The sequence below is a fragment of the Toxotes jaculatrix genome, chromosome 4 (assembly GCF_017976425.1).
Source record: "Toxotes jaculatrix isolate fToxJac2 chromosome 4, fToxJac2.pri, whole genome shotgun sequence".
NCBI lineage: Eukaryota > Metazoa > Chordata > Actinopteri > Toxotidae > Toxotes > Toxotes jaculatrix.
The window spans coordinates 1,742,797-1,755,733 of NC_054397.1; the positions used below are offsets into that span (position 1 = coordinate 1,742,797).

Here is a 12,937-nt window from a genome sequence, read left to right on the forward strand (position 1 = left end):
AAACATAATTTGTGTTTTTCAGAAACTTATTTTTTATACAACATGGTAACTGTGTCAATAAACGTTTATTGTGACAAAAAAAACTTTTATTGTGAAAAGCTCGTTGCTTGCGTCACTAGAGAGGGACAGGAGCGTTTGCTGTTAGCTAGCTGGAAGCTAGGCGAGCTGCAGGTCTTCGGCACCGGTACGTCTCTTTACTGAGCTGTATTTTGCGCTGGTCTGCCTCGTTAGTGTTTGATGTGTTTAATATCCGTGTTACCATGGTAACGCGAATATTAAACACAGGTCAGAACAAGCTGAGCACTGCGATGTTTTGCTAGCTCAGCTGGTTAGCTAGCCTCCAGCCTCATTTGTTTACACTTGTGTTTGCAGCTGGTCACTCTCAGTCAGGAAACCTTCTGCGCTCTGACAGTTTCTTTTCTTTCTTCAGGGTCGGTGCTGAAACATGTTCAGGCTGAAAAATTAACCCCGGACAAAGAAAATTGTTGTTGTGGTTGTGTTTAGTTTGTTACCCGGGTTTGAAACCCTGTCCTCCTCCTGGGAATTGCTAACTCCTGACGGTTGCTTGTATTTGTAGGCGACCTGCTGAGGTTAGATGGACTCACCTGAGTTTCTTTCAACAAAAGACTGAAGTAGGCAAACAGGCCATTCGGGAAAAGTCTGTTTAAATCAGGTAAACGGTCGAGAGAAGTGTGTGAACACCATCAAACTTTTCTTGCCTTTCATGATGATGCATTCAGATGCTGCATGCCCACTGCATAAAAAGACAGAGGATTTTGTCTCAGGTCCAACTAAAAAAGACATACAAGGAATTTTCTTTTATTCTTTAATTTCTTTTATTTTCTCTTAGAGCCCTCTCATCCCTTACAGTCAGTGATTCATCTTGCTTTTTTCTCTTCAGGTATTTTCTACGATGCCAGCAGACAGATAGGAGGGGGCATGGGTGACTTTGGTCCAGCAGAGCTGGTCGCGGGCCTCTGTCATACAGACGAGCAGAATCCATTCCCCCTGTGGCAGAATGGACACGTCAGCCCCTGTTTTAACCAGCTCGTCCTTGGAGCCCTCCCTCATGCTGGGATGGCAGTTTTCAGTGCCTGCTACCTGAGCATGGCGAGGTAGGTCATACCTGTGAACAAAACGTAGACCTTAAAGACAAACATGCAATTTCAAACAAAATATTATTTATTTTCATATGTCAACAACATTCTATCCATAAATGTACAGTAGAATGTGATCAGGAAGATTTTAGAATCAGTGTATATGTTGAGTTTATGACGTTTCTGCTCGTCAGGTGCAGCTTCCTCCAGACGTCTCCTCCCTGTGGTTGGACACTCAGGCTGGCGTCAGCTCTGCTGGCTGCGCTGCTCTTCACCGCGGATGTCGTCCTGGTGAGCGTGCTCCAGCAGGGGGACATGTACCTGGATCTTCTAACTGACGGCTGTGCCATCCTGGCCTGGCTGGTCCACTTCAGTGCCATAGCAGTGCTCCAGAAAACTGCTTTCAGGAGGACTAGAGGACCTCCGCTGCTGCTGCTGCTCGTTCTTCTGTCAGTCCCCAACCTTGTCATCACCTTGATGATCTACTGTGAAACTGAAGGATATTTAAACTTTACACAACCTCTTAAACTGGCGAGATTTGTCCTCGCCTCCTTCCGGACGCTCCCTCTTCTCGTTTACCTCCTGGCCTTTGTGTTTCCCTGCATCAGTGATGCTGGCTACACGTTGTATATTAATGCTATAGATGGATCCCCACTCATCCCAGAGAGCGCCCAGCCAGATACAGGTGAGATGGTGGCCGAGGACGGGAGTGGCTGCACCTCTCGACTCTTTTACCTGTGGCTGACTCCTCTCCTCAGACGAGGGCAGCGAGGTGAGCTGAACAGACCAGCTGATGTTTATCATCTTCCTCGGAAACTCCGGACTAGTGTGGTTTGTCGATACTTCCACCACTGCTGGGAAGCCTGCCGACGAGGGACGGCAGTCAGCAGGAGGCAGGATCAGTGGCCCAGGCCGGTCAGCAGAAACCTCCTCAACGGCACATGGAGTTCACACTACCTGGAGGAACCACTGGAGCTGGAGGGTGACGTAGGACTGCTGAGGGTGCTGCACACGGCCTTTGGGTTGCGGTATTACATGCTCGGTGTGCTGAAGGTGATGGTCAACATGCTGAGCTTTGCAGGTCCCCTGCTCCTCAACATTCTGGTGAACTTTATGGAGGAAGAAGGGGCCCCGGTTAGCAGAGGTGCCTGGTGCACACTGGGACTCTTTGCCACCACCTTTCTTTCTTCCGTGCTCCAAAACATCTTCCTCTTTGAGGTCTCCAAGGTGGCGCTGTCGGCACGCACCGCCCTCGTGTCCGCCATCTATGGCAAAGCCCTGCGGCTCAGTGGCAGCAGCCTGGCCGGCTTCACTCTGGGAGAGGTGGTGAATTTAATGAGCACGGACACCGACCGCGTGGTCAACTTCTTCAGCAGCTTCCATGAGCTGTGGAGCCTGCCCTTCCGCTTTTCTATCACCCTCTACTTGCTGTATCTGCAGGTGGGCGTGGCTTTCCTCGGAGGGCTGGGCGTCGCCCTGCTGCTGGTCCCATTCAACAAGTTCCTCGCTTCCCGTATCCTTAGCAACAACAAGCACATGCTCAGGTACAAGGACAGCCGTGTTAAGGTGAGGCTTGTTTGTACAAATGCTGTTGTAGGAAAAGTAATCATGATAATATCATCATAATATTAACTGACTTCTCTGTTCCAGCTCATGACAGAGATCCTCTTCGGGATTCGCGTCATCAAGTTCTACAACTGGGAGCCTCACTTCACCCAGAAGGTGGCCGACTGTCGTAAGCAAGAGCTGGCCCACCTCAAGGCCATCAAATACCTGGATGCCATGTGTGTGTACACCTGGGCTGCGCTGCCTGTGGTCATCTCCATCCTCACCTTCGTGACGTACGTGATGCTGGGGAACCAGCTGACTGCACCCAAGGTACGGATGCTTGTTCACGGTGTGAGCGTCCTGATGCAGGCAGTGAGCTGTGTGGAAGTTCTGTGTGGAAGTTCTGTGTGTGTGTGTGTGTGTGATAGTAGTAGACCAGCATCTTTACAAATTGTTCTTAAGTTTGTCACGAGATAGAATCATGCATGTCCCATCCAGCCTCGTCAGACTGGTTCGGCACTTGATGATGGAGTTAATGAAGTTTTTATGATAAGAGTTTCCTGACATGAATCTACACCACGGGGTTTCCCAGTAGCCGAGAGGTTAGGACACACACCATAAACCACATAAACTCTTTCCCAGGAAAGAGTTCCTCCTAGATAAGTTTAAATTTAATCAACCAATTTGATGAATAGAGTCTTAAAAGCTCTCGTCATCGTCAACTCATTTAAAGACTGAACGTGTCGCCTGGTTTCTGTGTGATGAATGTGTAAAGCTCAGACTCCCCTGTAGGTGTTCACCACGCTGGCTCTGGTGGGGATGTTGATCATCCCACTCAACGCTTTCCCATGGGTCCTCAACGGCATCCTGGAAGCCAAAGTGTCTCTGGAGCGGATCCAGCGCTTCTTCAAACTGACCAACCAGGATCTGCAGGCGTACTACGCCCTGGGTCGGTTTTTTGTGTTTTAACCAACAACCAAAGACGAGGAAGGAGCAGGTTTTCTGAATGTTTAGAAGCTGGTCATTAAAAATTAGGTGAAAATATGAAATTCCCTACGTTTTGGCATTCTGTGCTCTCTCTTTGTGTATTTCTTGGAATCATTGTGGATCTGCAAAAACTAAAGCTGTTTTATTAAATGTGATTACTTGACAGATTAGTTGCTGAATCCTGTTCAGTAAACTGACTTCCCTTTCAGCTGTTGTTGCTATAAATGTTGTTATATATCATGTGTCATATTCCATTGTGCTGAAACATAACTTATCTGTCCACAGTGTCTCCTGAAGACAGTCAGACATCAGTCCTGTTGAGCCAGGGGACATTTTCCTGGCAGGGGCCCGGCGGTCCTGACCAGAACACAGAGGGAGAAGCTGAAACTGGAGCTACTAAAGGGAGTCTGCAGCTGCACAGTCTCAATCTGCACATAACCAAGGTACGAGCCTTTTGTTTTTATTGCTTTCATGCATTTTATTGCAGCATAAGAAAAAACAGAAAATAATGGTGTTATTGTGATAAGAGAACAGCTTGTCACATGTTCCTGTCTGGCTCAGGGCTCTCTGGTTGTGGTGGTTGGGAAGGTCGGCTGTGGAAAGAGTTCCTTACTGGCTGCTCTCACAGGAGAACTCAACAGGTACAGCGCCTCTGAAACTTGGCTCAGAATATTCTGATTGCTTTCAATAAAAACTTAGTTATTAATGATTGTTTTCACCTGCCGTTTTTACAGTACGCTTAAATTTTCTGGAACATTTTAAGATCCGTATTCAAACCGGGAATTTGATCAGTTGTCTGTGGAAGTTGGGGAGCGTCCAACAAATTCACCGCTAATTTTTCCGACTTAGTTTGTACACATGGACTGCATTGGATGACGTTTCACATCAGTGTTCCTCCTTTCCCTGCAGGCTGAGTGGAGTGGTTTATGTTGCAGACAGAGAGGCTGGCTTCGGTCTGGCCTCTCAGGAGCCGTGGATCCAGCATGCATCAGTGCGGGAAAACATCCTGTTTGGCAAAGACTACGATCCCACCTTCTACCAGGCTGTGATCGAGGCCTGTGCTCTGTCAGATGACCTCAACGTACGATAATTACGTTCTCTGTGTCTCCTTTCGTCTTTTCCTGTCTGTCGTACTGATGATACTGATTTGGGGATGAATTCATTTCTTTTTGGACACTCAATGAGCTTTTTTCTTGTGCTTCATGTGCATCGAGCTTTCAACTATAAACCACAGAGGACTGAGCTTAGCACACAGTTTATGAGACTGTTCCACATTTTTAATGCATTTGTTCTAAAACGTGTCTCCAGGTTTTGCCAAATGGTGACAAGACAGAAGTGGGAGAGAACGGAGTGACTCTGAGCGGAGGACAGAAGGCTCGGCTGGCCCTCGCCAGAGCTGTTTACATGGTCAGTCCTCTGCACGATCCGGCCATCTGCGTCAAGCTCAGAGAGACACTGGAGACATTTTTCCAGAGACAGTGTTAGTCTGCAAGCACAGTCAAAATAAGTACAAGCTGTTGTTACTTGCTTTTAATATTTCTGTTATAAATGTGTAGATAATTACTTATATATAGAATTTAACAAGCCACTGATGAGCCACCAACCAAATTACACAGAGCAGAATATTGAACATCCCTTGAAACTTATAATATTTGCATATAAAAAAAATAATTTCTAATTTCATGGTCCATCATGTGATCTCAGTCTCTGTTTTGTTATTGCAGAACAAAGACATCTACCTCCTCGATGATCCTTTAGCAGCGGTCGACACAGACGTCGCTGAACATCTCATGAAGAAATGCATCATGGAACTCCTCAGGGGAAAGACCAGAATCCTTTGCACACACCGTATAGAGTTTGTGGACAAGGCTGACGTGGTGGTCCTCATGGATGATGGAACAATAGTGAAAACAGGTGGAAACAAAAATTTGGCTCAGAGCGGTGGAAACGTTAAAAGTTGTCATTGTCAGGTTTTTTAAAAAAATGTTAGTTTTTCTTTAACGTGTTGTGTTTTTTGTTTTTTCCCACCTGTGCTGTCACGTTGCTGTTAAACAGGTAGCCCAGCAGAAATCCTTCCTTTGGTGGAGGCAGTGCCGAAGAAGCGGAAAGATGACCGCAACATGAAGGAGAAAGGTAATGTTCACCGCAGGTTATAACCGCTGGACTGAAAAGTGCAAATGTTTTTTTGATTTCCTGACCTTTTGTCCAGCCTGCTGCTGATCTGAGACCATGGAATCTTGACTAGAAGTTGACTGACGTATTTTAGATGTTTCATGGTTGAAAAAATGAAAATCAGTTCTCTTCACTTCACACACGCTGATTCCGGAACAGTGCCATCTTTTATCCTGCTGTAGAAAAGTCTGGCAAACATTATTTTCTTGGTTTTAACCAGATGGTGCGGAGCGGGATGAGGATGAGCCGGGCTCACCCCCTGATCTGTGTGCGGATGATGATCCTGACCTGCTGGGGGCGGAGCAGAAGCAGGCGGGCGGGCTGGCGTGGAAAGTTTACCAGACCTACTGGGTGGCTGTGGGCAGAGTGCTGGCCCCCGCCATCCTCATGTCTCTGCTCCTCATGCAAGGTTGGAATCAAACGCTCGTCTTTTCAGGCTGATCTGTGTTCGCTGAGGAGCAGATGCAATCAGCAAATGATGCAGTTGTGTACTGCTTTTTAATTTTCTTATCAGGCTTCGGTATATTTCACTTTAACAACAAACCACTGTTGTGTTTTTTTTTTTTTTTGTGATTCAGCCTCTAAGAACATTTCGGACTGGTGGCTGTCCCACTGGATCTCTGAGCTGAAAAACAACGGGTCCACCAGGCCGAATGGTTCTTCTCCAGGTGCAATCAGCTCACCTCACCTGCTGCTCTTCTCACCTGGAGGATTAATGTATGTTGACCCATCAGTTTCATTTCTAATTGATCGAGAACAAATCAGGTTTTGTGCAGGAGATGGTTAAGTTGACAACAAGTGTATTTTAATAATCTGGTTTAAAACATGTCATCACCTACTTTAACATAAGCCAGTTGTTTTGTATTGTATGAAGTTAAATGACCAGTTTTACTAACTGAACCTTTTCCTGCCTTTAAGAAACATTTTCACTGAAAATATTTTCCCGTCCAGGTCTCCTCTGTCCTCTGTGCAAACGTTCCCTTCAAGCAACATGAGCTCTGATGTCAGGTTTTACCTGATGGTGTACAGCTCCATTGCTGCGGCCAACACCGTCTTCACTGCCCTCCGAGCCTTCCTCTTCGCCTACGGAGCCATCTGCGCCGCCACGGCCATCCACAGCAGACTTCTGGATCGGGTCCTTAAGGTGCGTCATCTGGGCTTTGAGTCCCAGAGCAGCTGCCGGGGGCCGGCGGTGTGATCCGAGCGGAGCAGATTGAGTGTCGGTCTTGTTTGGCAGCAGTAGCTGAAGGTTACAGAACCAGGCTGGTGACTGAGCAGCTGCCAGTTTGAAACTCCGGACTCACCGAGGAGGAGGATGTTACTGAAAACATAGTGTTCTTCTCAGCCTCCAGCGCCCTCGAGCAGCACGAGCTCAAACTGCTCAGCTGATCTGCTCGGTGCCTTAAAATACAACGCTGCTGATAATCTGAGCAGGTTTAATGATCCACTAGTCAGTATTGTTATTACTGCTCGCAGTGATGAACTCACAGAGAACACCACTGCCTCGGAGGCAGCGTGGAGCTTTTTAACTCAATAGCTCGTGATTACACGGTTCAGTCTCACTGCTGTCATCAGCCTCCTTCCAAGCTGCTATTTTCACTTTCTCTAGACAGCTTTTGACTGACATGTCAGCCCCAACAACTTCACAAGACTGTAATATGTCAGTGCTGTGTGTCTGTCAGCATGTTATGAGTTCTTCTGCTCCCCAAATATATATATACTTACGGCTTTAAACCTTCATAAATAGATTTTTTTGGCCACCTGTGTGGAGCAGAAGCAAACTGTAAACACTGCACCGACACGTTATCGGAACTTGTCAGGTGATGATGTGTCACATGGTGCCTTGTTAATGTGAAAATATTGATTAACTCCTCCGGTTAGTTTGCAGGTTCATTGAAAGGTAACCGTAGCCTCTCGTTGGTGTGCCCCTCCAGGCCACAGTGACCTTCTTCGACACCACCCCTCTGGGTCGCGTACTGAACCGTTTCTCCTCAGACCTGTACACTGTAGACGACAGCCTGCCGTTCATCCTGAACATCCTGCTCGCCAACGTTTTCGGCCTGATGGGCATGCTGGTGGTGATAAGCTACGGTCTCCCCTGGGTCCTGGTGCCCCTGCTGCCCCTGGCCCTGCTTTACCACCGCACGCAGCTCTTCTACCGGCACACCTCTCGGGAGCTGAAGCGCCTGTGCAGCCTCACGCTGTCGCCCGTTTACTCGCACTTCTCCGAGACTCTGACCGGGCTGGGAACCATCCGGGCCAGCGGCAGCTCTGCCAGGTGAGACACAACAAAACGGACACTGGATTATTAATAACAAAGATGGATCGGCTGATTTTTCTTACATTAACACACAACATGAGCCTTTTGATCCCTGTAATGTAGCTATCAAAGAATTATAGTGAGTGGGACATTTTACAGATGAAAAATAAACTTTGGTGGACAGACTAATACAGACACTGTTTCTAAATGACCTCTGTCTACACTTCTGCACTGCAGCTAGTGGACTGATTTTATGATTGATCGATGATTGATTTTTTTAAGTCATGTTTGCTTCTGAGGGACCAAATCTACAAACAGTTAGAACAGATCTCTCCCAGAACTGTTCTCCCATTTTCATTGTGTTTTAAAAAGCTCTCGACGCACAAAAACAACAGGGACTGCTCTCTGTTCTTCCAGGTTTGAGGAGGAGAGCGCTAAGCGTCTGGAGCAGAACCAACGCTGCCTGTTCCTTAGCAACGCCGCCATGCAGTGGCTCAACATCCGCCTGCAGCTGATTGGAGTATCCGTGGTGACGGGCCTCGGGGTGATCGCCGTCGTCCAGCACCAGTTTCATTCTGTTGATCCAGGTGAGCTGAGTTTGGTGTCTGTGCTCCAGAGATGTCTGAAGACTAAGATGTCTAATTCCATGGCGCGTGTTGCTGGTTGTGTCGTTCCTGTCAGGTCTGGTGGGTCTGTCCCTGTCCTACGCTCTGTCCATCACCACCCTGCTGTCTGGCCTCATATTCAGCTTCACTCAGACTGAGATGCAGCTGGTGAGCGTGGAGCGAACTGAGGAGTACTCCACCAGCCTGCCCACCGAGCCACAGCAGCAGAACACGCAGGTCAGACCAACTGCTGCACAGGGGGTGTTATCAAGAGCAGTGGTTCCAAACTGGCCCGGCCTTTGGGTCCAGATTTGTCAGAGACAATGATGCAGCTCTGTTATACACTAATATTTTCTGTTGTTGATCACATAAATCTTGTCTCAGTTCGGGTCAGTCAATGGAAACCCGTCATTCAGATGTATTTGATTATTATTAATGTAATAATGTTTCTCTCGTCACTGTTTCAACATCAGCTGCCCCCCGCGTGGCCCGAGCGGGGCTGCTTGGAGTTTCGTGGGGTGGTTTTGGCGTACAGGGACGGTCTCCCTAACGCCCTGGACGGGGTGAGCCTGGTGGTGCGAGCTGGGGAGAAAGTGGGCATCGTGGGACGTACAGGCTCTGGAAAGTCCACCCTGTTCCTGGCCCTGTTCCGTATGGTGGAAGTCAACCAGGGTCAGATTCTCCTGGACGGGCTGGATATCAGCACAGTGGGCCTGGGTCAGCTCAGGTAGGCCTGCAGTGCTGGTGGGCACAGGAGCCTGCACAGTGTAACCAGAACTGTTAATAACCAGCAGAGTTTACACTTTTGTGTGTGTGCTGGTGGCGCCCTCTGCAGGTCCAGGCTGGCCATTATTCCTCAGGACCCCTTCCTATTCAGCGGGACCATCAGGGAGAATCTGGACCCGTGTGGGCGACACCCAGACCAGCAGCTGCTGGACGTCCTGGACCAGTGCCACCTCAGCTCTGTGGTCAACAGGATGGGTGAGTGAGGGAGGGGGCTGATGAGGGAGTCATTAATGAAGGGAGGCGATGGGATGGGCTGACAGATGAGCAGCAGAGCAGAGTGATGCTTTGTAAGTGAAGGTGTGTCTGTGTTGAATGCAACCACCTGACTCACAGGCCATTAATGGAAAAGTTCACTCCACCCTTCACCTGCCTGCCCACGAGACCTGCGACTGTCTGGCTGACGGGTACAAAACGTTCCTTTCTCAGCCTCAGAGAAGCTGGTTGTTGATTGTTGTGTTGTTTTTGTGCAGCCTCAGCGTTGTGGGGACCAACAGTGCTCTGATAAACATAAACATGAACCACCTCTGCAGCTGATTTTGTGCCGTGTCACATAGTTTCCTCCCAGTATCTCCCATTCAGCATCAGTAAGAGATGATTATGGTGCTACATTCAGACTAAGCCTTCCTCTGTCATGCTGTGTGTGTGTGTGTGTGTGTGTGTGTGTGTGTGTGTGTGTGTGTGTGTGTGTGTGTGTGTGTGTGTGTGTGTGTGTGTGTGTGTGTGTGTGTGTCAGGTGGTCTGGATGCCGAGGCTGGAGAAAGAGGAAAATCCTTCTCCGTGGGACAGAGACAGCTGCTGTGTCTGGCCCGAGCTCTGCTGACCCAGGCCAAGGTGAGACCTCAGCTGTAACAGTTTCATCAGATTTCCGCCCTGGTTCTTTTGTCGACACCTGCGGTTACCGGCGGTGACATGTGCAGGTTACTGCAGAGGGAAACACCTGCTGGAACATAAGACGCTGTTCTCCCGTCATGTAGGTCCTGTGTATCGATGAAGCCACAGCCAGCGTGGATCAGAAGACGGACAAACTGCTGCAGCAGACCATCAGAGAGACGTTTCAGGACAAGACTGTCCTCACCATCGCCCACAGGTCAAATGTTTTCTAACTCAGACGTTTATGAAAAGTCAGTTTCTGATCCTGTTTATTCAAGTTTTTTTTTATCACATGACGGTCAAACACAGACTGATGTTCCATAGTAAAGTTCTTATTTTTTACCCCATTTGGAAAAAGAAAAATCTTTCTTCTCCGTGTTTGTGTCAACAGGATCAACACCATCATGGACAGTGACCGGGTGCTGGTGATGCAGGGTGGGAAGGTGGTGGAGTTTGACAGCCCGGCTGCTCTCTGCCAAAGTGATCAGTCCATCTTCCACAGGCTGGTTGGTGGGAGAGGACAGTGAGACGACTGAAAGACACTGAGGGGAGGGAATTTTTTTCCAAAATCTGAAGATATATTTTTATACTTCTTCCTGGAAAAGTTTGCTGAGAACGTATCCTTCATCACATTCTTAAACCATGGTCTGAGAAGGGATCTTTTATTTTGTTCTGACATTTAGTTTCTTCCCTTAAACGATTTTTAGCTGCTTGATTAAACTGCGTTTGTTTTGCATAAATGAACTGACTGTTACTACGAGCAGGTAACTGGCAGCAGGTCTTACATATACCTCTCTACACTCAGCCAGTCTGGGGCCTGCTGTTTCGCACGCTCCTGTAATCTCTCCTTGGTGGTTTAAGGGGAACAGTTTTTGAATGTTTTGGAAATGACTTCAAATGTGAAAAGGACGAAATATAAACGTGTCCCCTCTGTCACATGGTGGGAAGCAGTGGGACCGTCTCCACTAAATCCCAGACTGTGGAAATCAGTTCAGTTGAGGAAACATTTATCTAAAAGCCCCAGCTTCTGTTTTCTACGTTCTCTGTTTACACTGTGCTCTGTGGACAGATGAATGAGACATCAGTGTGACAGAGCAGCCTAATCCTAATTTGAATGAGTGATCTGTGTGTCAGTAATCTGTCATCTCAAACTGGCTCCTTTAAAGTGCGAGAAAACCCAGAAAGCATTTGATTTTTTTTAGAGTCTTAACAGGTTTTTACCACACACTCTGAGACTCTGCAGTTTGATTTTAATTTTTGATGAAAAGCACATTATCTGCACTTTGTATGTTGAGAGTTAAATGGTTTATTATTATCAGAATATAAAGTGAAACATAAGCTCAGAGGTCACTGATGATTGACGGATTCTCTTCTGAATTTCCTGCTTTATTTTCAAACCTTGATGTTTTCTTTGCCATATAAATGTTTTTCTTACCTCTTTTATCAAAACCCAAATACAAGAAACTCGAAACTCGAGGTCTGATTTTTATAACCAGAAGGAGCAAGTTTAATTAAGTAGTGATGAAGAGGATTCACTCTTCAACCTTCAGCCTGTGCTGTGTTTGTCTTCTTTCTTCTCTTTTTACCTTCTGTTACTGACGTGACATATTTTTCCAAACTTTTGTCAACATCAAAATGTTCAAACTTCTGTAAAAACACTGATTTTTTTTATTTTTTATTTTTTAAGAGAAGCTCAATTACTTGATTCAGCTTAACTGAACACCTCGTTTGTTTTATCACCCTGACTGTTTCATACTGTACTGGGATGTTTTACAAACATGATCTGCAACTAACAACATTTTTATCACCAGTTAGTCTGTGGATTATTTTCTTGATCACAGTGAAAATGCCCATCACAGGATCCCAGAGCAGGAGACGTCACTGAATGTCTTCTTTGTCTGATCAATTGTCCAAATGATAAAAAAAATGCCTGTAAGACAAAGAAAAGCACAAGATTTTCACTTTTCAGAACCCAGAATCATGTTTTAGGCAGTTTCACTTGAAAAATCACGATTCATGGATCAAACAAGTTCATTTTATTTCGACTGATTAATCAAATAATTGTTGCAGCTCTGATGTTAACTTTGAATTTAATTATTTAAATTCAAATGTTGATTGAAAGGAAAAAAATGTTTTATTGATTTCACTACTGGTGTTGTTACATGCAGTGTTATCATACTGAATAACTCTGTGTGTGCATTGTGATATTTTATGTGATATATTTGACATAAAATAGTACTTTAAGAAGGATTTTGGTCTTGTCAATAAAGTACTTTGTAATTAAAGAAAACATTAGTAATGAAATTATAATGATAATAAACTTCTTTGCTGGTTAAACACATTGTTGTCGTACCAGTTTTAGTTCAGTGGCTTTTTCTGAGAACATAGTTGTACATATATAACGTCATCTGGAACCACAGCCGTACCTTTCCAGGCAGGATTATATAAAGACTGTGTGAATGCAACTGAACTCTTGCTTTCTTTCTTTTTTCTTCCAGTCCAGATTCACACAGGCTGCAGTCTTTGTGACTGTAATCAGAGTGACTCACACAGTGAACGCCTGCCGCTCCCTTGGCTCAGATCAGCATTTTTCTCATGTTAAGACACTTATC

At 46.4% G+C, this 12,937-nt stretch overlaps 1 protein-coding gene across 3 annotated transcripts; it reads left to right on the forward strand.

Annotated features, from left to right (window-relative positions):
- Positions 1-120: 120 nt before the first annotated feature.
- abcc10 (ATP-binding cassette, sub-family C (CFTR/MRP), member 10) lies at positions 121-12,651 on the forward strand. 3 transcript variants are annotated; one of them, XM_041036671.1, is made up of 23 exons: positions 121-184; positions 578-673; positions 902-1,115; positions 1,292-2,663; positions 2,748-2,975; positions 3,438-3,594; positions 3,918-4,075; positions 4,194-4,273; positions 4,542-4,713; positions 4,941-5,039; positions 5,357-5,546; positions 5,688-5,765; positions 6,025-6,213; positions 6,383-6,521; positions 6,756-6,948; positions 7,739-8,082; positions 8,482-8,651; positions 8,746-8,906; positions 9,143-9,396; positions 9,505-9,650; positions 10,189-10,286; positions 10,430-10,542; positions 10,717-12,651. In XM_041036671.1, the coding sequence occupies exons 3-23, from the start codon at positions 940-942 to the stop codon at positions 10,850-10,852; spliced, it is 4,653 nt and encodes a 1,550-aa protein (XP_040892605.1). In that variant the 5' UTR covers positions 121-184; positions 578-673; positions 902-939; the 3' UTR covers positions 10,853-12,651. The 3 variants fall into 3 exon arrangements, with proteins under 3 accessions (XP_040892605.1, XP_040892606.1, XP_040892604.1); XM_041036672.1 differs by lacking the exon at positions 578-673 and having other exon boundaries at positions 135-184; XM_041036670.1 differs by lacking the exons at positions 121-184; positions 578-673 and adding an exon at positions 701-785.
- Positions 12,652-12,937: the final 286 nt, after the last annotated feature.

What these genes read in the sequence shown, in the direction of transcription:
- abcc10 (XM_041036670.1), top strand. Translation starts at nt 725, where the DNA reads ATGATGATGCATTCAGATGCTGCATGCCCACTGCATAAAAAGACAGAG. An exon ending in TCAATCTGCACATAACCAAG is followed by an intron (nt 4,076 to 4,193) that starts GTACGAGCCTTT and finishes TGTCTGGCTCAG; the next exon opens with GGCTCTCTGGTTGTGGTGGT. An exon ending in TTCTGGATCGGGTCCTTAAG is followed by an intron (nt 6,949 to 7,738) that starts GTGCGTCATCTG and finishes GTGCCCCTCCAG; the next exon opens with GCCACAGTGACCTTCTTCGA.